The sequence below is a fragment of the Solanum stenotomum genome, chromosome 7, assembly GCF_019186545.1.
Source record: "Solanum stenotomum isolate F172 chromosome 7, ASM1918654v1, whole genome shotgun sequence".
In the NCBI taxonomy this organism is placed as follows: domain Eukaryota; kingdom Viridiplantae; phylum Streptophyta; class Magnoliopsida; order Solanales; family Solanaceae; genus Solanum; species Solanum stenotomum.
The window spans coordinates 52859072-52886975 of NC_064288.1; the positions used below are offsets into that span (position 1 = coordinate 52859072).

At 31.0% G+C, this 27904-nt stretch overlaps 3 protein-coding genes across 5 annotated transcripts in view; 2 read left to right on the top strand and 1 right to left on the bottom strand.

The window, feature by feature from the left end:
- Positions 1 to 5690, top strand: part of LOC125870200 (uncharacterized) — a 390460-nt gene extending 384770 nt beyond the window's left edge. For all 3 annotated transcript variants that reach the window (XM_049550563.1, XM_049550564.1, XM_049550565.1), the window contains exons 2-4: positions 1075 to 1153; positions 1235 to 1333; positions 5441 to 5690. In XM_049550563.1, coding sequence (XP_049406520.1) covers positions 1075 to 1153; positions 1235 to 1333; positions 5441 to 5521 — 259 coding nt within the window. In that variant the 3' untranslated portion in view covers positions 5522 to 5690. The remainder of the gene's footprint in view (positions 1 to 1074; positions 1154 to 1234; positions 1334 to 5440) is intronic.
- LOC125870188 (heavy metal-associated isoprenylated plant protein 3-like) overlaps positions 1 to 12479 on the bottom strand; it is a 210645-nt gene extending 198166 nt beyond the window's left edge. The window contains exon 1 of the mRNA XM_049550543.1: positions 12468 to 12479. The gene's annotated coding sequence lies outside the window, so the exon portion shown is untranslated. The remainder of the gene's footprint in view (positions 1 to 12467) is intronic.
- A 9334-nt stretch (positions 12480 to 21813) lies between these two features.
- Positions 21814 to 27042, top strand: LOC125871191 (ACT domain-containing protein ACR10). The gene is made up of 6 exons (XM_049551786.1): positions 21814 to 22257; positions 23835 to 24050; positions 24193 to 24298; positions 25120 to 25456; positions 25831 to 26115; positions 26649 to 27042. The coding sequence occupies exons 1-6, from the start codon at positions 22104 to 22106 to the stop codon at positions 26784 to 26786; spliced, it is 1236 nt and encodes a 411-aa protein (XP_049407743.1). The 5' UTR covers positions 21814 to 22103; the 3' UTR covers positions 26787 to 27042.
- The last annotated feature ends 862 nt before the right edge of the window (positions 27043 to 27904 follow it).

A 27904-nucleotide genomic window follows, 5' to 3' on the forward strand; every position in this document is an offset into this window, starting at 1 on the left:
ACCACCATTATTAACCTCCCCCCCGAGCTTTTTAACTTTGTGATTTAAATGAATTCTATATTTTTGTGAGTGAATTGATATTTATTTGTTCTCGTTTATGATCTCTTTCTCCTCCTTGTGATTATGAATTTATAAGTATTTGTTCTATCCGATTTCATCAGCGTTTTTAAAATTTAATCAATTCAAATCACTTTATTTAATCAGAATAAACATATATTGAAGACCTAACTCAAAATGATGCAAAAATATATTTTACTAATCCTCAACTTCCATACATAAATCATATAAAAATCTATTTTTTAAAATTTGCAATAGTAGTTAGTAATCTCAAGAGTACATGCATAAATAATACTGTAATTTGCAATTTACATAAGGGAAAGGGTGATAAATTAACATAACCCAACAAAAAACACTAGATAAATCAAATACCTAAAGGTAATAAATTACAAGTATTAATCTTTTAAAATTTAAAATTCATAAATTCAAAATATTAGCTTTACTTTTATTCATACCAATTTCTAACCAAGACTTGTTTAACTCACTCATATTTATACCATTTCACTTAATATCATACATTGTAAAAATTGAATTTCTTCCTCCAAGTGGAAGAGGAAACAAGTTTTGTATGAAATTCGTCAACACTAGTCTAATTGTTGTAGCAACAAAACATATAATATAAATAACATGAAAAAATCGTTTCACAAAAATACAATTATTAGAGAGATTTAACAATATCTCATAAACTAACTAGCTCACGAAATTTGTTAGCTATTGAATGGGCTTAGCCTAACATATTTTCGATCAACTCATATATGACCCGACCCGACTTCGTCCCTAGGACTTTTGGATCTCCTTCAAAAGTCGACTCTTTGACCCGGAAAGTAGACAAAAGTAATCTTCTTCTCCACACAAAAACAAACCAGAAATCAACAACACAAAAGAAAAAGTATTCTGAAACAAATCTTTAAAAAAAAATGGTATGAATCAAAATCTATAGTTTCCCCAAAATCCTAAATTGAATTTCCATTAATTATGTTTACCCTTTTCTTAATTTGATTTTTTTCAAAAATTGTAGGTTTGTGTAGCTTGCTTAATACCGTTGTTCCTAGTCCCGATCGTTAATTTATTACCTGTTCTCTTCCATATTCTCATGGTAAGATCCTTTAAAAACTTAATTAATTGGTTAATTTTGATGTTTATAGTGTTAATTTGTGCTTTATGTGTGTTTTTTTAGGCGAAGGTTTATAGAATGTTGGGGAAGGAGTATCAGAGACCAGAAAGAGCACCTCCTGCTTGTCCTTTTAAACCATCAGCTACTAAACCCAATAATTCTGTAAGTTTTTTTTATTTTTTCGATTATAAAGGCGTGATCTTTTGCTTAGATGTGTTGATCTGAGGGTCTATTGGAAATAGCCTCTTTACCTCTGAGGTAGGGGGTAAGGTTTGTGGATAGTTTACACTCCCGAGAGCTCACTTTGTGGGACGACACCGAGTATGTTGTTGTTGATCTTTTGGTTGGATGTGTTTGACTTGCTTGGAAAATTTGGGAGATGCTAAACCCAATAATTTTGTAAGTTGTTTGATAATAAAGGCGTGATCTTTTGCTTTGATGTGTTGATTTGCTTGAAAAACTTGGAAGCTACTATAAACCTAATAATTCTGTAAGTTTGTTAGATTATAAAGGCGTGATCTTTTTCTTAGATGTGTTGATTTGCGAGCTACTAAACCAAATAGTTATGTAAGTTGTTTGATTGTTAAGGTGTGATCTTTTGTTTCAAAGTGTTGACGAACAATAACTACAACATATGTGTAATCCCACAAGTGGGGTGTGTGGAGGGTAGAGTGTACACCTTACACCTACCTTGGGAGGTATAGACAGGTTGTTTCAAGGTGTGATCTTTTTTTGAAAGTGTAGACCTGCTTGAAAAACTTGTAAGCTGATAACCCAATAATCTGTAAGTTGTTTGATTGTAAAGGCGTGATCTTTTGTTTCAAAGTGTTGACTTGCTTGAAAATCTTGTAAGCTAATAATAACCCAATAATTCTGTTAGTTGTTTGATTGTAAAGGCGTGATCTTTTTTTTCAAAGTGTTGACTTGTTTGAAAAACTTGTGAGCTACTAACCCAATAATTCTGTGAGGTGTTTGATTGTGAAGGTGTGATCTTTGTTTCAAAGTGTTGACTTGCTTGAAAAACTTGTAAGCTACTAACTCAATAATTCTGTAAGTTGTTTGATTGCAAAGGCGTGATCTTTTGTATAGGCGTGTTGAGTTGAAAACATGTGAGCTACTAACCCAATAGTATTTTAAGTTTTTTGATTGTAAAGAGTGACTTTTGTTTCGAAGTGTTGACTTGCTTGAAAGATTTGTAAGCTACTAAAATCCAATAATTCTGTAAGTAGTTTGATTATTAGGGCTTCTATAAGTGGTAGCATATAATAGGTAGGTTTGGTATTAACCCAATAGCTTTATTCTAAACTCTGTATTTATGTTAAAAAAAATCATCAAATATGTACAAAATTAAATTCAGAACCGAATTACTAACACTTGGGCCATTTCTTAGAATCCATTACCCATAAAGTTCAAATCCTTGCTCCGCCTCTATTTTTGTTTCACAACTTGTTGGCTTGCTTGGAAAAGTTTGTTCTTGTTTGGAAATATATGAACTAGATGATCTTGGTTGGAATGTTTGATTGAAATTCACTGTTGCCTGTGTGTGTATATGTATACACATGCATACCTGAATAAGCTGCTCAGAGCGTTTGATTGAAATTCATTGGTGCCCACACGTATATCCTTACACACATATGCCCGAGTAAGCGGAATAAATTCGTATAGCCAACCAAACAAATTGGATTGATGCTAATTGATTGATATAAATGTGTATGTGTTTGTTTTGGGTGGTTGAATGTATCTTTTGTTTGGATTTGTGGTGAACAAGTTGTTTGAAATTTGGATATAGGAAATGCAATATCATTTAGCTTTCTTCAGGAAAGAGTTGTTTTCGTTGAAGTTAATGACCTCCTTGTACCTGCAATACTGTTTTATTTGGGGAAGCACCAGCTTATGGTGCACCGTGCATGTGATTGTCTGAATACCCCGATGGTATTTTACTATTTTTTGATGATAACATTTAGAACATTGAATTTTTCTGAAGATGAATGTAAATGTGTGAAGTATGGGTTGAAAAATCAATATGCTGAATCTTTGAGGACATTCTGATGCACATGATGCTAGAACTCGGGGGGATTAGGTGATTGTGGTTGTTTCTTTTCCTCTTCCAGATCTTCATGATATTGAGTACCATGAAACCAAAGTACAATGTTGAATGAAACGTTTAACCCACAATGAAGAAAGCGCCAAAAGAACTTAACTTCAATCATAGTCTTTGTCCACAGTTGAGGTTCTTGAGTATACTTTTTGTGGTATTTCTCTCATTATAATGGTAGACAAAAATAAAGAATAAATTTGGAAAGAAAATCTGGGTCGTTGTTGACTTGTTTCTTATCCAATCAGCTCTTAAAAGAATGCTGAGAATTTTCTATCAAATATTTCCTGTTTGCCCGAGGTTCAAATGGAACACTCTCCTCCAATGATCTATCATTTGTGTTTAAGCTTTTGCACAGTACTTGGTAATGCGTTTGATGAGATTTAAGGGTTCAGTTCTTATAAAATTAAGCTGTAGATATGACCCTCAATGTGGTTGAAATATTTCTCCGTGGAGACACTGTAGAACTACCCTGTTTACTGAAAACTTAAAAAATCCTGCATTTTGGTTCACGCCCACCCGAGACATGTTAGACCTTAACCTTTTCTGCTCCTGTTTAGTTGTGGTTCCTGTGCATTGCGGGAGCTTAGTATACCGGGTTGCCCCTCTCTTTTTAAAAAAAAATGTGTGGATCGAAATGAAAAATAACTTCCTCACTTTTTCATTTGAGACTCTCCACTGCAATGATCCTTCGTGTTTCATTCACTCTTTCAAGTTTGTTCCCTACACTTGTTAAAGTTCAAATCTTCTTTCCCCTGTTTATTTATGGATTTAATTCCCTGACTTCAAATTTTCTTTCCCAAATTCATATTGTAACGTTCAACAAAACCGACTGGAGTTTTGTTGCAGGAAATCCTCAGATTATGTAGAGCTGATCAATCTGTCACAAACTAGCTACCAATGACCTTCCCGATCTCAAGGGATAAGGCTGAGACTGTGCATTGTTTATTTTCCATTAGTATTCTCTGCTTGCATTGTTTATTTTCCATTTGTATTCTCTGCTTGCTCTACTCTTGAACTACAACAATTTACCTTGACCACGATATCATGCACCTCTAGAAAAGTTTCTGCTCGGAACTACAGTTGTTGCATTGCCCCTATTGCTTTCAACATCAGGAGGTAATAGCCTACAAGATGTTTGGTAGGCGCACATCACGAGTTTGAAATCTACATATTGAACCAAGTCTAGTATTTAGATGGGGAAAGCTATAGTAGCAGGGCCACCGAGTTTAAAAGTTGAACTGGTTTCTAGGTCATCAAAAAGAAAAACAAAAAACTACAGTCATTGAATTTGCATCAGCTTTGTTCTTGCTACAAATTATCATATATTATTCTTTATTCTATCTTGATACATTGCGATATTACTTTCTCTTGGGGTTTTTGAGACAACTAGTAGTAGTGTATGTTCATTGCATAATTGATCATAAGAAAATCAAAATGTGCAGATTGGCACTTCTTTATGCCTAAAGCTGTTTATTTCAAGGTATTATGAGCATATGATATCAAGTGAGGAATAATTGGGTCTTCACTACTTGCTGAGAAGCTTTTCATAAAAATGATAAAAGAGAATAACAGTTATCTATGTCCAAAAAAAATATGATAAAAGAGAATATATTTGTTCAAACCTGTATTCAAGTTTATGGAGAACAGTCTGTTTATGGTGTCTAGAGGCAAAGCTAGCCAAGTTTCTAGATATGCCTTAACTAAGTATTGCATGCTAGTCAAAAACTCAAAGATCGCACCTTCACTTTTGTTTTCTTAACTATTTGACGTTAATGACCTTCAGAGCTATTTGAACCTATAGACATACATTGTCACTAAATTATGGAATAAAAAGAAGGATACTATTTCAGAATCCTGGTGAATGGTTTTGTTTCCATGACATCCCATTTAAATTTTCCATTTGCTAATAGAGTATTGCAGTACATGTAGTTTGAGCTTCTAAACCTGATCAATCTATGGCCTGTTTGAATAACTCGGAAGAAAAAGTGGAAGAAGGAATAGAAAGATTTTGTGCATTTATTTATCAATGGAACAAAAAGTCTGTGAGTAACTTCTAGAAATGGTGGCTACACTCGTCTTTGTGCCATTTGAACTAAAGTTACATCCTTTCATCCATCTTATTTATTGCGTTAATCAATAACTAGTATAACAAAACACATTGTGTCTAACAGGTTACCGGAGAAGAACCAAGTTCTGGTGCCCCCCATCCTGTACCTAAGGCAGTTGGAGTGGATGATTCCAAGCAGGACTAACTTTTGAAAGTTGGAAACTTTGATTGTATTCAGCAAATTACATATCGGTTACGTCTTCCTTGAGACTATGCAGGTTCTCCTAGCCATTGTAAAATGATATTATGTGCTACTAATATCATCTTGGTTATAATTTAGTTTGTGGAGATTTGGATCATATAAACTGGACCTTTTTAAACATTTTTCTTTTTAACTTGTAAATCTATGTTTAGACACATGACATCTGATTGTCTTTCTACTTTATAATCTTTCTTCAGTTGTGCTATGTATGTGAAAGTGTCATTCTTATGTCAAGCACATAAAAGTGACAATTTGGAGATTCCAAATTCGATTTTGCGAGAAATGTGGCGATGAGTTTCTTGGCTCTTTTACTTAGGATTGGTCAGTTATTTTTCTCGATGAGGCGGGGAAGGGATATAACTCAAAGGTACAGTGTCACGTTGACGTGGTGGAAGTGATGCACAATATACAAAGGAAAATCTTATTTTCATTTGTATATTGTGTATCATTTTCTTGCATAACTGGCAAGTGAAAATCTACCATAAAAGATTTTTGTGGGATCATTTGCAACTGGCAAGCTGTACCTGCAGTTTTTTGAGGACCATTTTGATGAATTTGATTTGTTTTTTCTTGCCCATGTCTTTTGATAGTTGTGGACATGTGGTATTTATTGAATTTGATTTAACTAAAGGAAAGAAAAAAGTTATCTTTTGCCAAAAGGTGAAAGGGATGGGCTTGAGTCTTTTTTACGATAACAACACTCAATGTAATCCAACATGTACGATCTTGGGAGTACGCAAACCTTACCTCTACTTTGTGAAGGTAGAGAAGCTATTTCGCTCTCGTTTTTGTTAGGATAATTTTAGGGTTGTTATCACGTTAATGACAATTTTTTAGGAGAACAGTTGAAGTTTAGGTCATGTGACTGCAGTGATGAAGCCAGAAACTTGGAATATAAAAAAGTGAACATATACAAAGAAGTAAAGAAAATTTAATATCAACGAATGAGGTTTGGGTGATACTTTTACTTCGCTCTCTTAAAATATGGTGCTCAGTCTTGATTGTTGAACGATTAACTTTGATCCGATATTAAAAAGATTCTTCAATACTTATGAAGGTGGGAGGTAGTAGATAGATACTTAGTCGAACTTTACATCTAAAGTGATGCATGCGCAAATCTACAATTTGAAGTTAAGTCACATGTTTGAGTTTCAAAATTCTACCATATCCACTTGATTTACCAAATTCGAGATCTATTTTTTATATTAGTTTAATGATTTTTGGATGCATAAATTAAATCGGAACCAACCTTACTGCTTTTGAACAAAATTAGTACATTAGGTCTATTCTAGGCCTGAATGAACGCAAGGTGAGTTGGATACTCCACTCTGAAAAAGGGGGTGAGGTTCCATGTGTATTAACAAAATTGTTATAAAAATGAATTTAGGTTGAAAAATAATTGAATAAATAAATCAAAAGTAATACGCTAGGTCTATTCTGTACTTGAATGAACGCAAGGTGACTTGGATATTATCGTTCCGAAAAAGGGGAGTGGGGTGTCATGTGTATAAACAAAGTTGTTATAAAAATAGAGTTAGGTTGAAAAAATAATTGAATAAATAAATGGGTTGGTGAGCTATTGGTCAAAATGTTTTCAGTGTATAAGATTTTGCTTGAAATTTAGGTGGATATTTATTGAAGAAAGTTCTAGGAAAGTTCAAAGTCTGCCACCTTATTATAAAAAATACTATAATATTTTTTATGTTTCTTAATTTCTGATGAAAAGCTAGTTAGTATTTGTTTTTACTTTTTAAGATTATGGTTAAGTGATGATGGTGTAATTAATTAATTAATTAGATGAAGATGCCAGGAATTTTCCAAGTAATTTCTTTTTTTTTTCTTATTTGGATGTACTCTCTTTAAGTTTTTTAAATATAAATATCTAATATCAAAAAAATGTTTTAGATGAATGATAATTTCTTATATTTTGAGTTAAAATATTAGTTGTATGAACAAAGTCTCGTATTAATAGCTGAAAAAAAAGAAGAAGAAAGAATTAGGAAGATCTGAAGATATATACAAGGTGTGATTTTTTTTAATCTAGGAAAACATGTGAGCTTGTTTCAAAGTGATTAATGTCACGCCATATGTATTAAAAGTATCTTTGAACTAATTAAACTTGATAAATGGTATCTTAGCCTATGTATGAGATGAATATGAAGATGATATAATGATGTCATGGTGGCAACTTTACTGTTTTTGTTTATTTGCAAATTGATTTACTACTTTTATTATAGCTTTGAGACGTATGCGTGCACAAAAAAAATACATATTAGCTTTGGTGTCAATAATTACTTCGATGATGTGTGTGGCATATACTTAATCCTAGTATATAAGTTCATAAGGTGATGAATCTTCTTAAACCTAATTTGAAGGAGAAATTATTAAGTGTACAAATAAAATTTCATATTAGTAAAAATAATATAATAAAGCAAAAATTGTGACGGACTTGACCCAAAACAAACAAGTTGAGGGGTGCAACTCATGTATCCATGAGTTGAAACAACCATGTCGAAAATTTACTCGTGAACTATAAATCTTGACAGAGACTAGGGGTGTGCATTCGGTTTGATTTTTCACTATTCGGTTTAGATTTTTGGATTTTTGGTTTTGTAAAAGTGTAATCCAATCCAATCCAAAATAAATTTGGTTTGGTTTGATTTTCCTCTATTTGGTTCGGTTTTTTTCGGTTTGATTATTCGGTTATGTCAATAATTAATAACATAACCAAAGTAATAATATTGAATCTCTTAAATATACTTTCTAATATAAATCATAAGTAAAACTTAAAACACAATACTTATAAGTACCTATTATAGATGTTCAAACATAAAATATAAATATAATCATCATGAAAGGCAATAACTAAAAAAGGACAAAAGTAGTTAACTCCAACTTAATTCTAAACCTAAGCATTATATATATATATATATATATATATAATTCGGTTTTTATTTTTTAAAATCCAAAATCAAACCAGAAAACCAAACAAAGTAATTTATTAGTCCAAAATCAATCCGAAAAACCAAAAAGCCAATCCAAATAAAAATTCGATTTGGTTATTCGGTTTAATCCGAATAGTGTACACCCCTAACAGAGACGAATGTAGAATTTGAAAGTTATGAATTCAAAAGTTTATGATATTATAAATGTTTGGGAAAATGCATAAGTACCCCCCCAGCCTATACCCGAAATCCCAGAGACACANATAAAAATAGAGTTAGGTTGAAAAAATAATTGAATAAATAAATGGGTTGGTGAGCTATTGGTCAAAATGTTTTCAGTGTATAAGATCTTGCTTGAAATTTAGGCGGATATTTTTTGTTGAAGAAAGTTCTAGGAAAGTTCAAAGTCTGCCACCTTATTATAAAAATTACTATAATATTTTTTTATGTTTCTTAATTTCTGATGAAAAGCTAGTTAGTATTTATTTTTTACTTTTTAAGATTATGGTTAAGTGATGATGGTGTAATTAATTAATTAATCAGATGAAGATGCCAGGAATTTTCCAAGTAATTTCTTTTTTTTCCACTTATTTGGATGTATTCTCTTAAGTTTTTTTTTAAAATATAATTATCTAATATCAAAAAATTGTTTTAGTTGAATGATAATTTTTTATATTGTTAGTTAAAATGTTAGTTGTACGAACAAGATCTCGAATTAATAGCTGAAAAAGAAGAAGAAGAAGAAGAAAGAATCAGGAAGATTCGAAGTTAAATACAAGGTGTGATTCGTTTTTAATCTAGGAAAACATGTGAGCTTGTTTCAAAGTGATTAATATCACGTCATATGTATTAAAAGTATCTTTGAACTAATTAAACATGATATATGGTATCTTAGCCTATGTATGAGATGAATATGAAGATGATATAATGATGTCATGGTGACAACTTTACTGTTTTTGTTTATTTGCAAATTGATTTACTACTTGTATTATAGCTTTGAGACGTATGCGCACACAAAAAAATACATATTAGCTTTGGTGTCAATAATTACTTCGATGATGTGTGTGACATATACTTAATCCCCGTATATCAGTTCACAAGGTGATGAATCTTCTGAAACTTAATTTGAAGGAGAAATTATTAAGTGTACGAATAAAATTTCATATTAGTAAAAATAATAATAATAAAGAAAAAATTGTGACGGACTTCACCCAAAACAAACAAGTTGAGGGGTGCAATTCATATATCCATGAGTTGAAACAACCCCGTCCAAAATTTACTCGTGAACTACAAATTTTGACAGAGACGAATGTAGAATTCTAAATTATATATGAATTTAAAAGTTTATGATATTATAAATGTTTGATAAATTTCTCGAGATATATTTTAGATCAAAATTATTAAATTTTGTCAAATTCATACTTTCGATGCTAGATTTGTCCATTAATCACTCATGATTCTATAGGTTATTGAAGTGAAATAGGATAATTAAAATTAGAATTAGGGGATTGTTAGTTTTGAGATACATTTAAATTTTTTATAAAAAGAGAAGTATAATTATTTTAAAAGTAAAGATGTAAATTAGACATTTTTTCCAAACTTAAAATAGTCCAAATATAACCTACTTCCTACCTGAAAATATCTTAAATTTGGGGAATTAAATATCCAAAAATGGGTCCTAAATATTTTTGTTAAATTAGTGGTCCCTAATTAATTTTAATCCGTGAAAGCATAAAATTATTTTATATTTTTTGGTAAGTTATGGTTGTTCCACGTGCTAATTAAGGATTAGATTTCCTTAATCTCCTCCTAATCCACAATCTTTTTTCTCAAAAAATGTGTGATTAAGAAATCTTTGTCCATATATCATGTAAGATATTATAAATTTCATTATCACAAGGAGGGGATTGGGGGATAATTGATCAAATTGACATGACTTTTAGGTATTTGGCCTTTCAAGAAGCATTTTTTTTTCAAACCCTCATAAGAGCTTCCAGCCCTTTTGCTTTCTTGGTGACTCGAACTCACAATCTTCGATTTGAAAGTGAGGGGTGCTACCATCAGAGCAACTCCCTCTCGTCCTTTCAAGAAGCATGAAAAGCTCATATATTTGTTTTTTTTTTAAAGTCGATATTCTATATTCGTATTAAAATTTCGACAAATTTGAATTGTGACATGTAGGATCCATTTAAGAGGATTTTTTTTTTTGTCATATTTAAAGCTTGAACTTAAAACCACGGTTTAAAATGAAGGGATACTATCATTGGTGGTTCTACATTGGCATTTAAGTATGCATTTGTGTGACATATATAATTAAGTAAATAAAATTGTATTATTTTTAATATCTTAAATTTATAGATGAGATAATTAGTTAATCACACATTTTAACATAATATTAAAACAAATAAATTTTTTTGTATTCGAGTCTCATCATTATTTATTATCAGAAAGTAATTTTCGCGTGTTTGATTCATGAAAAATATGCTTGTTGCTCTTACGTGTGTGAACCATGAGAAAATTCGCTACTAGTTTGAATGATTGAATTTTAATTTGCAAAAGTTCTTCTTCCAAACAGTTTTCACATATTTGGTTCATGACTGGCAATTATTTTAATTAGCTTGATTTTTGAGTTTTAACTGGCAATTATTTTTGTTCGGAATATTTTTCACTATTCACGTGCTTGATTCATGAAAAATACGTTGTTTCCCTTACGCTTGAACAAGATGAAAATTCATTATGAGTTTGATTTTTGAATTTGAACTTGCAAATATTTTTGTTCCGAATAACTTTTACGTGTTTGGTTCATTAAAAATACGTTTGTTGCTCTTATGTGCAAACAAGGTGAAAAATCATTACTAGTTTGATTTTTGAATTTGAACTTGAAATTTTTTTTTGTTCACACGTCTAGTTCATAAAAAATACGTTTGTTGTTCTTATGCATGAACAAGGTGAAACTTCATTACTAATTTGATTTGGAATTTGAACTTGCAATTTTTTTTGTTCCAAATAGTTTTCACGTGTTTAGTTCATGAAAAATACGTTTGTTGCTCTTAAGTGTGAACAAAATGAAAATTCATGACTAATTTGAATTTTTGAATTTGTACTTGCAATATTTTTTGTTCCAAATAGCTTTCACGTGTTTAGTTCATGAAAAATACATTTGTTGCTCTTATCTGTAAACAAGACGAAAATTCATTGCTAATTTGATTTTTGAATTTGAACTTGCAATATTTTTTGTTCCAAATAATTTTCAAGTTATTAGTTCATGAAAAATACGTTTATTGCTTTTACACATGAACAAGGCGAAAGTTTCATTGCTAGTTTGAATTTTAAACTTGAACTTTCAAAAAGAAATATTTTTATTTCTTTTATTTATTTTTATTTATAGATTAGATTTGAGACTCTTTTTCAATATTTTAAACTAAGATCTTCAATTTTAAGCATAATTATTTTAAGAAAAAACTTTCATGATTGTTTCCCCCCTAAAATCTACCTTTCTCTAAAGGGAAAAGGGTTTGATATACCCCTCAACTTTGTCATTTAGAGCTGATATATCTCTCGTTATAAAAGTGGCTCATATATACCCCTACTGTTATACAAATGACTCATATATGCCCTTTTCCTCTAACGGAAATGAACAAATTAATTTTAGTTTAATTTTTTTAATTATTTTTAAAAAATATAATCCCATATGGGTATATTTAATCCTCCTCAAACATATATTATTATTTTTTTAACTTTTGTTTTGTTTCAATGACTAATTTAGATTTATTATTTTGATGGTCAAATTTATTTAAGTTTTGTTAATATTCTTGTAAAATTTATTATAGATGACCCAATTTTTTTCTTCAAATACAAAAACTAAATTACAATATATACGAAAAAAATAATTTTAAATTATAATATAGTCACGAAAAAAATAGTTTTAAATTTTTTCTTTACACTAAGGAATGAAAGAAAAAATAAAATAAGAATAAGAAACTCAAATAATGATAGTCAAAAAAAAAAATATGTCCAGAAAAAATTAAAATATACCTTGAAATTTGCTAGAAAAATCATATATACCCCTAAATAATTTTTTAAAAAAATCAAAAGTCAAAAATATAAATTTAAAACTAATTTTTTTCACTTCCGTTAAATGAAGGATATATGTGAGCTCATTTTGTAACGGTAGGGGTATATGTGAGCCGTTTGTATAACAATAAGGGTATATATGAGTCACTTTCATAGCGAAGGTCATATCAGCTCCAAATGACAAGGTTGAGAGGTATATTAGACCCTTTTCCCTTGTCTAAATACAACTTTAATTCTTCAAAAAATCAACTTTCAAACATTTCTTTCCAAGTTCAATTTCAAGTTTTCAAACAAATTAATGGCATATATATATGGATTGTATCTTTATAAATTAGTTTGCATCTACAACCAAATAATTACCTAGACGAGAGTTCATTTCCTATTTAAGAGTTTCAATATATATAAATTATTTTCTTTTCGAATAAAATCTTGAATAAAGATTTTCAACAAATATAATTATCTTGTTTTTAAAAAAAGAACTTTATAAAAAATAAATACAGAATTTTTTATTTATAATTTTAATTTGTTGTAGTAATTATATTTTAACATACTTAGTGTCATGACCCAAAAATGGACGTAATGGCACTCGTCTTATCCCACCAAGACAAGTCAGCCTAACACTCACCCATTACAATAAAATGCGGAAAATTCATAATTAACTCAAAAATACCCCCAAATCTGATTGTCACGTGTACAAGCCTCTAAAGTATTACAATAGATTTGAAAGAAAACGTAAGTCTCAAATGATGTTGTCTCTAAAATAGAACAATATCATAAATAGGAGTAAGAAGGCCCGCTGAGATGATAAACAACTACTTCACAAATCTCCAAGAAGTCTCAGAAAAGAAGAGAGTGACAAGTACCACAAAATCCAGGCTCGTAACCTACAAAAATTGTAGAAGCAAGGGGTGAGTACCAAACCATACGGTACTCAGCAAGTACACCTCTAAACACAAGCTAAGGGAATAGAATACGGATACTCCTTACACCCCAACCGAACCTCCACAACTACAACCTGCATATAACCATCCCAACCTAACAGTTCACAGTTTACATAGCACCCAGCTCAACAACAATCACTTTAACAAATTACATATCCTCAGCAACAAACTCAATATTCATCAATCACAACCTTCACAAAAAGGCACTCACAAATATCAACAACACACAAGATCAAGTTCATCAAATAGAGGTAATCAAACATCAAGTACTTTCCAACCACCAATAAAACACATAATCATCAAGTTGAATGATGCCATGGGATGCAATGCAATATGACACCATGAAATGATATGCCTCAGAACACCAAGTACTCTCTCAACCGTATATACATGATACTCCTTAGAAATACATCGAGAGTTCATGACCCATGGGGGACTCGCAAGGTCCATATACCGACACGGACGATCTCCACGTGTTTGTGCGGACGATCTCAACGCACCATCATAAATCAAACAAATTTCGCACGGACGATCTCCACGTGCCCAAATTATAATCTTAACATCTCACCATCCCCAACACGGACGATCTCCACGTGCCCAACTTATACTCAATCTCATGTCAATGCATGTGCAAAATATGATTTCAATAAAAGGGATGATGCATCTCAATCAAATATCAATATGATATGTAATCACCTAAGTTATCACCAGTATACGAGTTCAATAAAGAACACAATCACACATAATAAATCAGGTCAATATATAATATCAGCTAATGCCATATGCTTTGGCATTCTCGGATTACAATTCGCATTCTATAGTTATAAACTTTCCCTTTATACACCGGTACTTGTACCAATGCCCATTACAAACAATTCTTAACACATCACACACAAGCAATTAATCACATTGCCTTTTATTACCCCCTTTTCATCATTAGAATTAATCAATGTGGACAAGTCAACCCATCACCGAGTCTCATTATCTCCAGACACATATTCCAAGGAAATACACGAATTTCATACACTTAACAAGAGTTTAGAAATCTACTTGCCTCCAATAATTGAACAATCACTCCGGGACTTGAGCCTTCCTTTTCATTGTACTTCCAACTCAAAGCAATCTATTCACATTAATAATCACAGTAAGATTTCGAAACTAACAACACCCACATTACTATAGGTCTAGCCTAGACCCAAAAACTCATTCAATTTATAATCAAGTTAATTCCTAAGTTTGATGTCAATTAATATGTCAACTCTCATATTTCCAAATTCCAAGTCTAGGGTTAAATCCAATTTTCCTAATATCATAATTCGATTGGTATTCATGTAATATAATATACTTAATACTTCATTATATATCTCAATCTTTCTTCCATATCGTAAATATACTCTAAGATTAAAATTTCAATCCACATCTTGACTACAATAATTTTAAGAAAAACAAGATTATAACCCACCATAAAATTTCACTAATTAAATACGTAACCTCGTTGTTCCCCGTTTTCAGTTCAAAATTGATAAATATAATAGAGAGAAAATTGCAGTACCCACGATAAATAACATTATAAAATCATACAGTGACACCTCTTTGTCCTTTACAAATTCTTTCTTTAAAATCAATAGAATACTTCCAAACTTGATTATTATATACCTCTTTAATAGTTTGTCATTATTCAATGATGACTTCCTCAATTTCTTGTCTCCTAACCCTAAAGGAATACTCACATATATAATAATTTATGACATTACCTACAAACCAACAATTTATTTATTATATACAATGGCAAGAGTAACATGGTATAAATAAGGTTTATCATTAGCAATTCTTACCCAAAAATCATATAGGGAGGAATCGTCTCCTCTCTGCGTATTTGCGCTCCCAACCGTAGAAGTCTTTATGGAGTTTATGACTCAAACGTGTAACCTCAATTTACTATTAATTTATTCTTTTATATGGGTCAAGGGTATTAAATAAAATATGAGTTTGACCCATTAATCACTTATTAAAATTAAATATTCAAAATTTATCCCTTAATTAAATAATCGTAGTTAAACAAGTAATTCAAAATTCTCTAACCAACTTTTCAAACTGATCAAAAATAACTAGAGCAACTATCGAGAAGGATAAAACGAAAATTTTACAAAGATTTCCAAAAATGACCTTTCGGGTCATTACACTTAGTTATAGATATATTACACATGAGGTATAAGTGTAGCATTTTTATTTTATTTGTGATGTAAGCGTTTAATTTTAGAATATAATGAATATTTCAATAACTGAATTATATATTANCCCCCCCCCCCCCCCGATTTACCACAAGACATAACAAGTGATTTCAAACTTTTGTATGACATATTATAACTCTTAATAAAAAGTCGAAAGAAGTGTTGAAAATTATTGGAGACAGTGGCTTATCATCTACTTAATTGTTTAATTATGTAATGTCAACTGATAGTTAATTAGTTGTTTAGCTTATTACTAGTTGGTTATAGTTAGTTACTGAGTTAGTTAAAGAAATGACAGTTGTACATTAGCTGGCAGTAGCATAGATTACAAGTGTATATAGATGAAAGTTTCTCATCTTTGAGATTAAGCTTGATGAATGAGATTGGAAAATTCCCAAAGTCTGTTTATTCTCTAAATCTCAATAAAAATATCTCTAAATTTGGTGAGAATTTAGGGGTGTATTTCACTCATGTTGTAAGATCGTGGGGTGTCTTTAAGTCCAGTTAATCAAGAAGAGAGATATTTTTAAAGTTGTCAATGGTTTCGAGATGAACTAGTAATTCACACCTAATTTAGGAGTGTTTTCAATACTTCTCATGTTTAAATATTGAATTTGTTTAGGCAATTAAGTAAACTTCATAAATCTACTTACAAATAATAACGTCATAAAATTACATCATAATTTGATTATTTAGCTTCCATTTGTTATTAGTTATATTAAATGTGTAAGCAACTAACATCCTTATTATAGGTGAACTAGTCATAATCTTTCTTCTTTTTCACATTTGAGTAGACAGTTTGTCCAATAACAAGAATGTGAACATGTTTCTTTATAGCAATCTTAAAGATTCTTATTGATTTTATGAGTTAAAAGTCTCTATCTTGAGGCTCATGATTTTTCTTTTAGCTTTATATCTGATATTCGATATTTATTTTGAAATTTAATTGATCATATTAAAAAAATTGCTTAATTAAGGAGAGCAATATTTTCTATTAAAGACGACGTCATTTTTAAAATTCAAATCAGAATCTTTTAATTGAAAATAAAGAACACTTAACACTATACTATATGGGTAGACAATTTGTCAAATGGCAAAAAGTAAACATGTTTCCTTGTAACAATCCCAAAGATTTATAGTGATTTTATGTGGTAAAAGTCTCTATCTTGGGTCCATATAATTTTTTTTAAATCAAATATCTTTATCGCGTTCTGAAATCTAATTAGCATCGACATTGTAACTTCTTAAAATTGGAAGTGCTTCCTATTTAAGGCAGTCATGGAGCCAATATATTTTTTAAAACGAACTAAAATGTTGAGAAGTAAATACATGATGAAATAAAAAAAATTGAATATTTATTATATAAACATAAAAGAAAATTTAAACTTTGTATATATATATTTTCTGTATGTATAATGTAATTTTTTTTGATAAAGAAGTAGGAAGGAGCTCTTTATGAGGTTAGCTGCGTCTTGATTAAAGATAAAGTTATTCGTAAGACTCAAATTTGAGATTTTTGATTATTTAGCGGTAGTCTATAGTGGTGAGTCCACATGATTTATTGCTCATTGATTAAGTTCCAATTTATTTTTTATTGTGTACTATGTTGTACCAATTAGCTTGTTGCACTTGTCACCTTTTTATGGGACATAGGAATTTTTTTTCTTTGTGGCAATAAAATTTTAAAGAAAAACTCGACTCTATATGTATGTTAGTAAATATCTCCCTTGTCATATGATATATTAGGAGATATTTTTTATTTTATGTATAATTAGATGAGATTGGCCAAAATTAAGCTATTTTTAAAGCAAGGTTATAATTTATTATATGTAGATGAACTTAAAGCAATAAAGAACAAAATTTTAATTTAACAAGAATTACTAATAGATTGAAGAAGAAAAATTCACTAAAAAACCAAACTTTTTTTTTCTTTTTTGTGTATAAATAAAAGAATGGGATTTTTTTAAAAAAAATTCAAAAACAAAATGTTAGACAAACAAGTCATTTTCACCATAATGATTATATTTATTCCCAATTTTAGCCTTTTGCTATCACACATCCATTTGCTTGTTCTTGAATTGTATCTTATCCCTTAGATGCATGAAATATCTTCAAACATTTGATGAAGAAAATTTCCAATTTTCTAGTATTTTTAATATACACAAGTTGAAGTTTAATTTCACAAGGATAAACATATTTTTTTACGAAATAATAACACTAAATTAATTTAATTCATCATGATTAAATAATTTTGATGAAATAATGATATTATTAATTAACCATGAATAGTGATAAATATAAATATACAAACCCATGTCATGTTGCATGTATTTATTGATTTGATGTAAAATCAGATTCTCGATAAATTATTTATATATATAATAAGTGATTTTTTCAAATATAATAAAATAATTTACGTCAAATTAAATGAATTCTATCAAACTCGTAATCGATATACCCTAAATATAAACATCTGATGCGGATAAATTTTTACGATTTAACAAGTGCTTTTCGTCAAGGACAACTTGATAGTATTTGGACATCAAATCTTAAACCCTGTCACTAATAATCGCTTTCATCTTGGTAGCATTCAATGGTTTGAATAATGTAGGGCCAAAATTAATATTTCTTAAAATATTTAGATGGTGAAATAAATCTCTTTCATTTTCACAAATATATATTAATTACTTGATTCTTAAAAACACTATAACGTCCTCATTAACAAGCATGTAATATTTATTTGTATTCGATGTTTATATATAATATATATCAATAATAATAATATGATCGTTGTATTTTATTAATGAGATTTGAGAAAAATTATATATATGCAATTTTACTCTTACCTTACAGAGATAGATAAGATCCTAAGAGTAAAAATTTACAAAAAAAAAAAAACATTAAAAGTCTCGTGAGGTAATTTTTTTCCCTTAAGTGGTTTTTGGATTATATTATTTTTGTAAAGAAAACCAAAAAAAATTGTATGTTCATATGTATTTAATTTCTTCTCCTATTTCCCGCTCCACTATGCCCCATGTATAATTTTTTAATTTTTTTTTTAAAAAAAGAATGCTATAAACCATGATTAAAATTCATCAACTATAAATTAATATTAGATAAATTCATTAGCAAAAGGGATGTATATGAATCTAATTAAATCCTTGTCCTCCCACTTTCACACAAGTACATTACATTATAAACATGCATATTATTTTATTGTATTTTATAATGTGAATAACAATGGCACAAAACCCCACTTGTAAGGGTGCTTTTATTAAATATACTAAAGTGTCAATCTCTCAAAACTCATTGTCAAACAACTACAACTCTCTTCGTCCCATTTTGTAACACTTTTTGAATTTCGAAATTCAAACAAGTCTAACTTTAATCGTAGATTTTTTATAGATCTTATAAACATTTTGAATTATTAATTGTTGTGACTTATAATACTTTTTACGTAGTTTACAAATATATAAATTTCATTTCAAAAAAATTGAAGATTTCATGTGCAAATTTTCTATCAAACTTAAACTATTTGACTCTCGAAAAATGAAAAGTGTCACATAAATTGAGACAGATGGAATATTAATTTTTATTAGCCACCATAAGAACTATATCACATAGATCTAGTTCACACTTTATTTTAATTTTATGTTCTCTTATTTTATGTGTCATTTATTCAACCTTCACACAGTCTTGTAGATTTATCTTTTGAACAATGTTGTTATCGACTATCGAGCGCTTTAACTTTACCTCACTTCACGTTTCATTGCAAGAAGCGATCGCTTCTGTGAAGACACCCCACTTTATGGTCATGAAGCACATTAATTTTGTGTCGCTTCACAAGATAAAACACCTAATTTTTATAACATTATTTTAGAAACGTCTGTTTCATGTGAAATTGTACTATACGTTATAATTTTTCACTTTCTTCTCTTATTTTTATGCGCGATTCAATGAAGGTATTATAGAATTCCTAAAATGAAATGTCATGATGTAATTTTTTATGAAATTAATCAAGTCAATAAATTTCAAATATCACACAATTATTATTTTTTAAAAAAGAAAAATCAAAGAAGTTGTCCACTACTTAAAAATTAGGATTTGGGCCAACCTCCACTTGAATATTCTACCTTTTTATTTTTTCAACTTTATCAAGATCAATATCACATATTACTTTTCTCCAATAACTAATGCAATTATTGCCATTTTAATCACATAATCCTATTATCCACCATGACCTCACATCGCATTTTTTTTTCCTTTTTTTTTTTTTAAAGTGTTCTAATTACTTTTAAAAAAATTATATGATGATAAAAATTTCCTTTTTAAAAAGATTTATATATTATTTTTCCAATTTTCTTGAAATTTCCGTCGAGATAGGCACGTGAGAGGGACCGTTTCCAGAAAGTAAGGCACGTGACCGGCGGCTACAAAAGTGACGAGAAAATGATGTATCTAATTTCTCACGATATATTGTAGTTCCAAGTTATCCGCAAATGAGATATTAAAAATAAAAGATTAATGTATTTGACCTAATAAAGTCTATAGTCAAACCGACAAACATAAAATAAAATAATTAAATATTGCTATTCCTTTTCACTTGTCATTAGCCACGTGGGGTTTTCTAATAGTGCTTTGCTTCCTATCCTCAATGGAAATTTTGAAAATATTTAAATCAACTTAAAAGAAATATAAGCATATTTTTTTTGAAAAAAAAAAGAAAATATTATGGCAGGAATTGGAATATAAATAAAAATATTGAGGTTTTTTTTTTTAATGATAAAGTCTATAGTTTTTTTTTATTTGAGATGTTTGAAGTTAGAGGTGTATATATTGCTTATATTAAAAAATATTAAATATATGTATGATCGAGTTAAAATTGGGATTAGGACAATGAGAAGTGATTCAGAATATTTTTGCGATTGTAATGACATATAATAGGGTAGTCCTTAGCCACTTTCTTGGATTTAGTGATGGACGAACTGACATGACATATTTAAGGAGTCATGGTGTATGTTATTCGCAAATAATTTAGTATTAATTGACGAGATATGTAATGAAATTAGTGATAGATTGAAAGTTTTCAGAGAGGTTGTAGAGTTTAAAGGTCTCAAGATAAGCAACAAATGTTATTTAAGTGTCGTGACACACGAGACATAGTTGAAAGTGAAATACACACTAGTACTTGTTTGGTATATTTTTTCATGCTATGTATAACTAATGTTTGCGTTAATTATATACTCTATTGTGTATTGGAGAGTGTATTATTAATACCATGAATTTCTAGACATTAGTAATACATTTTAATACCTGCATTAACATGGTTAAAAACCTAATTATCCTTCAAAAACACTTTTACATCTCTTCCATCATGAATTGATGCTCTCTAAATAGGTTAATTCTAATTAGTCTCCAACATGAATTGTTCGCAAATAGAAACTTTCATATCGAGAATATTATTAACAAAAGGATATATCTAAGTCATTTCACATAATTTAAGGATTAATTCAAACCATTTTCCTAATTTAAATCCATTTAGAAATAACTATATATTTTTTCTGTTGATACATTTGGATATAACATTAAAACTAGATTTTAACAATTTTAGAAATCAATAAATGGTAAATTAAAAACTCCCTTCGTTTAAAAAAAAATGACCTAGTTTCCTTTTTAGTCTGTTTAAAAAAGAATGACTCCTTTTCTTTTTTGACAACACTTTAACTTCAATTTTCCACGTGACATGTTTAAGACCACAAAATTAAATAATATTTTGATACATTTGCCATAACTTTAATTTAGAACCACAAGATTAAAAACGTCTTTTTTTTTCTTAAACTCCGTTTCAAATTAAACTAGATCATTCTTTTTGAAAGCGTCTATAATTTAGCCATATTATCTTTCTTCCTTTAATAACTCCATAACATTTAAGTCGAAAATTATTTGTACAAAAAATTCTCAAGGAAAAAAGAAAATTTTATATCCTAGAAATTCCAGCTAACCTTTTTTTTGTTTGTATATTTCTTCACCCCACATGTTTGGTCAGTGAAAATTACTCTCTTCCTTGCCATTTCCCTTAAAAGATAAAAAAAATAAAAAATAAAAAAATTGGAAAAATAAAAGCAAATCCCCACCAAGAAATTCCCATATTAAAACACAAACTGAGGTGTAGGCGGAGGAATAGAGGTAAAAGATTCTTCTTCTTTTAAAGAAAAGATTGAATCTTTATGTATTTATTTGTATTTTAGTTGGTGAAGAAAGTGAAAAAATTGGGAAAGGAGGAGAAAAGAGGCAACCCCTTCATCTCCATTTGGAGGAAGAAGGAGAGCAGGAGATGGGAATTTTGTATGATGATGTTGTGTTATTGAATCATTCAGAAAGAGAAGGTGACCCAAGTGTGATTACTGTGAATTGTCCTGATAAGACTGGTTTAGGTTCTGATCTTTGTAGAATCATTCTCTTCTTTGGGCTCACTGTTGTCAGAGTTGGTATGCTCTTACCCCCCCTCTCTCTCTCTTTTGTGTTGTTGCAAAGTAATTATAGTGGTGTTCTCACTGTGTGTGGCAGCGTGTGAAAAAGTTGATTTTGATTGGTGTTATAAGTTTATTTTGTGTGTTTGTGGGGGCAGTGAGTGAAAAGATTGAATCTTTCTTGATATAATCTATGTGTTGTGTGTGTGTTGGAGGAGTGTAAAGGTTGAATCTTTCTTGATATATTCTGTGTGTGTGTGGGTGGGGGCAGAGAGTGAAAAGGTTGAATCTTTCTTGATATATTCTGTGTGTGTGGGTGGGGGCAGAGAGTGAAAAGGCTGAATCTCTCTTGATGTAATCAGTGTGTGTGGCAGGAGTGAAAAGTTTAAATGTTTCTTTAATATAATATAATCAGTTGTCTGTGTGGCAAAGAGTGAAAAGGTTGAATCTTTCCTGATATAATCACTGTGTGTGGCAAAGAGTGAAAAGGTTGAATCTATCCTGATATAATCACTGTGTGTGGCAAAGAGTGAAAAGGTTGAATCTTTCTTGATATAATCTGTGAGTGTGTGGCGGAGACTGAATAGATTGAATGTTTTTTGATATAATCAGTTGTGTCTCTCTCTCTCTCTGTGGCAGAAAGTGAAAGATTTAATCTTTCTTGATGTAATAATCATTTTTTTTTGTGTGTATGTGTGAAAGAGTGAATGATTGAATCTTTCTTGATATAATCAGTTTATTTTTGTGTGTGTGTGGGGCAGAGAGTGAAAAGATTGAGTCTTTCTTGATATAATCATTTTTTTTATGTGTATGTGTGTCAAAGAGTGAAAGATTGAATCTTTCTTGATAAAATCAGTTTATTTTTGTGTATGTGTGGCAGAGTGAAAAGATTGATTCTTTGTTGATATAATCAGTCACTGTTGAATTTCTGATTTTTGGTTGAGAGTCGGCTGGTTTTGAGTATTAATGGAATGCTTATGATTTCCTCAATCTGGGATTCTTTGATGCATACTGGTTACTTTTGGAAATTTGTGTTTCTGTTTTTTAGCTTTGTATTCTTGCTCTTCCATATACATCCAATTAAAGAAATTTAGCTTTCATTTTGTTTCTTTGTGTGTGTGGTGTGTATGTGTGGTGGTGGTGGTGGGGTGTGGCAGAGAGTGAAAAAATTGGATCTTTCTTTATATGATCAATTACTACTGTTGAATTTCCAAAATTTGGTTGAGTCTACTGGTTTTGAGGAAGGATTAGTGGAAATACTTTTTATTTTTAGAACGGAGTAACGTCTTACTAGAATTTGTGAATGGAATGCTTAAGGATTCTTTGTTGCAAAGGAGAACTGAACCTACTGGTTTCATTTGCTGTATGTGTGTTTCTTTTCTTCTTTTTGTAATTTTTTTAGTGGAATGAAGTTTAGCTTTTGTGTGTTTGTGGAACTTGTATTTTTCGAATGTCAATTTTGAATCTGTTTCAACGAGATCGGAGTACTCTATAGTATGTGTTTGAAGATAATTCAGATAGTTTGGTTGATAATACAACTGTATGCTGTAGATTTTTGTAATTTACCATCTTACACTTTGATTCTTTTGTTGAAGATGTAAATACAGACGGAATATGGTGCTACATAGTGTTTTGGGTGGTGGGAAGACCAGACACAAGATGGAATCTGTTAAAGAAGAGACTCATGGGAGCTTGTCCATCTTGTTCTTCTGCCTCTGGCATATCATATTATTGTTCTGAGTTGTCTCCTAGGCCTCCTGATGTATTCCTCTTGACATTTTGTTGCAATGATCGAAGGGGCCTTTTGCATGGTAACTAATTTGAAGCTTGTTTTCTAAACTTGCTGTGCAGTACCTTTTTTCTTTCTAATCTAAATCTTGTGAATGTGTTTTTCAATTGATTTAGACTTATTCATAACTGTAGTAATTTTGTTTTTTTGTTACATTATGGTAGATGTGACGGCAGTACTTTCCGAGCTTGAGCTTACAATAAAGAAGGTGAAAGTATCCACTACTCCAGATGGAAAAGTGATGGACCTGTTCTTCATCACTGACACAAGGTTCGGATTTTTTTGGTCTCTTAAAGTTGCTGCCCGTCATTTAGTTTCATAGTGTAAATCCGTTTTTGCTGCTCCCTCTCTACCCTTCCCTCCTTTTTCTGAAGTATGTCTGCTTAGTAATTTGAGTTATCAAAATCAATATGCGTTATTATGTGATGCCAATGTGGTTACTACAAATTTCCACTCGCTTCTTGTGATTGTTGGCATATCCCATAGCAGCTTATCCTGTGAAAGTTGACTGCATTTTTATGGGATATCTCGTAACAGCTTATCAAGATCAATTCTATCATAAGCAAACCTATATGTTACTTGGTGAAGTTTTTGTGGAAATTAGTGCTAGCTTTAGGACTTCTGATGAAAAACTGTGCTATCAGTGAGACTCAGTCGCTGAATTTTCAAATGATTCAAACCTTGGAAACAACCTCTCTACCTCCACAAGGTAGGGGTAAGGCTGCGTACACCACCCTCTCCAGACCCCACTTGTGGGATTTCACTGGGTATGTTGTTGTTGTCAAACTTCTGTGCTGTGAACATTTTTTATAGTTGTAGTTAGGTACCGACGTGATTAACTTAGTGGTTAGTTTTAAGTTAAAGGGAATTCAGAAAATTTCCTGAGTCTTTTTTCCCGCATTGGTCAATGGTCACACCATCTTATCATGTGAACCTTGTGCCGAAATGCTTAAGCTAGATTTCAGTTACGGGTAATGTTTCTTTGTAAGTTCTCTCCGTTAGCGTCTTCCGAGTTTTTCATTTGACAAAATTATATCTTATTTTAGTTTAACATTTGTGTGATAAGAGTTCCAATTCAAATGTTTTATCAGAGAACTTCTACATACAAAGAAGAGACAAGAAGACACACATTACCAGTTGAAATCTGTTCTGGGTGACGCCATGATAAGTTGTGACATAGAAATGGTCGGGTCTGAAATCGCTGGGTGCTCTCAAGGACCATCGTTTCTTCCTCAAGAAGTTGCCGAGGACATGTTTAGCTTCGAAATACTTCATGAGCAACTGAGTACATCTCTTGCCTGCAATAAAGCGATTATCACCGTCGATAATTTGATGAGCCCTGGTCATACTCTCATTAAGATTGCTTGCCAAGATCACAAAGGTCTTCTGTATGACATAATGAGGACACTGAAAGACTACAATATTCAGGTATATAATTCTATATCTCTAAATATCTTTCGATAAAGTCTCGGGATAATCTGCACAAGGCGAATAAAATCTCTCAATAACCATATACATTATGAATACCAATATCCTGTTAGAAAAATATGACTTCTTAGCTAAAATTTGTACTTCTGATTAACATATACTCCCCCTGTCCAAATTTAACAGTCTTGGTTTGACTTGACACGGAGTTCAAGTTTTTAAAGGGAGAGTTTTGAATCTCGTGGTCTTATTAAAGATGTGTGTAGTACTTGAAATCTTGTGGTCTTAAACTTGCCACGTAGAATGTTAGAATTGGAAAACTTACTAAATATAGGAAGAGACTCTTTTTCTCACTAGTTACTTCAATGTTGTATCAGATATCATATGGGCGATTCGCAGCAAAAGCTAAAACAGAATGTGAGCTTGAGTTGTTCATAATGCAAGCAGATGGCAAGAAAATAGTGGACCATAGCAAGCTGAATGGTTTGTGCTCACGTCTTCAGATGGAACTATGTCGCCCTCTCAGAGTGTCATTGATGAACCGAGGTCCTGATGCAGAATTACTGGTTGCAAACCCTGTAGAGTTATCCGGCAAAGGTCGACCGATTGTCTTTTATGACATTACACTGGCTCTCAAGATGCTCAATATTGGCATCTTTTCGGTAAGTCATCATTTATCACTCTTATGGTTTATTTCTATTCTCTGCCTTAGAGATAATCGCGTGCTAGGCAAGGCTAAAACCTGGTTTGCCAGAGGAAAAATGTCATGACGTTGATTGAACGACATACTTTTCCTTTTTTAATAACCGATAAGAGGGTCAGTGGTACACTGTTTGAAACTCGGTAGCTAATAGCCCGCCCATCTACCCTTTTCCTCTGAAAGCCCAAGTTTTTCTCTGCAACAAGGTCCGAAACCCGTAAAGCCACAATTATGTTGGTACCTCGAAATTTTCAAGAGTCCGAACAACATAGCTTGGATGAAGGAAATTGTTGATAATAAAAATATCTCGAACCTTTCCTACTGTAACCGAGTGTCTAAATATGTAACTTCATTTGGCCACCTAGATAGGAAACTTAGTTGGAATGGAAATTAGAAAAGAGGAAACAATGCTGCTAGTCTCAATGCTTATGCGTCTCACATATCGTGGATTTTAAATGTATTAGTCTTAACTTGTCGCTTATCACTTTTTTTCAGGCTGAAGTAGGGAGATATCAGATTGGTGATCGAGAATGGGAAATTTATCGTGTCTTATTGGACGAAGGGAATGGCTCGGGTCCCTCGAGGAACAAGATTGTGGAAGCTGTTTGGAAGATGTTGATGGGTTGGGAGTAAACAACTAGTGAATGTACAGTTCCTATGTTCATTGCTGAAAGACCTCATTTGACTTGATGTATACAGTGTATATAAGTGTATTAATCTAGAGGTAAAAAAAAAACTAGGGTCTGTCAAGTTTCAATGCAAGATTTTGCAAGGCTAACCTTGTAGAATCATGTGAGAAATGTTAAGAAGTTAAAAGACTTTTTTTAAGTTTTAGTGTTTGTAGAAGTTGTATGTACAGATTATCTAGTATCATAACCTTTTGGGTTGAGTATTAGCTCCAAGTATGCTGTTCATTTATAAGTTTTTTTCTGGTTTACTAGTGTTAAGTTATCGCGTGAGATCGCTCACATTGTCAGTGTTAAGTCCGGATAAAGGAGGAGGGTCGTTGTTGAGGGTTGATTGGGAATCACCTCTCTACGTCGTAAAGATAGGGTTCAGTCCACATACATCTTATCCTCTCCAGATCCCATTTTTGGGATTACATTTGAGTTTGTTGTTTTAGTGTTAAGTTATGACAATGAGTAGGGGTTAAGTGAGAAGAATCGTTTTGGTTTTTTTTCTCATCTCTTCAAGTGTTGGTGGACAAAGTTATTTGATATTCTGTAAAGTCAAGGTGCATGCAATACTGTGAATATTGGTTAATATTGATGAGGAATGTTGCTATAAGTTACTTTTAGTACCTATTTACTTGAGTGTCTTAAAGCATAATTTGTTTTTGGCGTCAGATAAACGAGAAAGGTTGTGATAAGATATTTTTTTGTAAATAAGTGAAAGGCAATTCTCAATGCTCTTACGAGATAATAATGAGTTAAACTACTTATGCTGACATGAAAGTTAACTCGATAAATTGAGCCTACTGCTAGGGTCCCAAACCTAAGTTGTGGAGAAAAGGTGAACTATTAAAAGTATATATTAAGTGGACTAAAAAATATATATTCTTTAAAGTAAGGAGAATATATTCAAATTCATTTTAATTATGATTGATTCTCTAAATATATATTTNAATTTGTTTTTGGCGTCAGATAAACGAGAAAGGTTGTGATAAGATATTTTTTTGTAAATAAGTGAAAGGCAATTCTCAATGCTCTTACGAGATAATAATGAGTTAAACTACTTATGCTGACATGAAA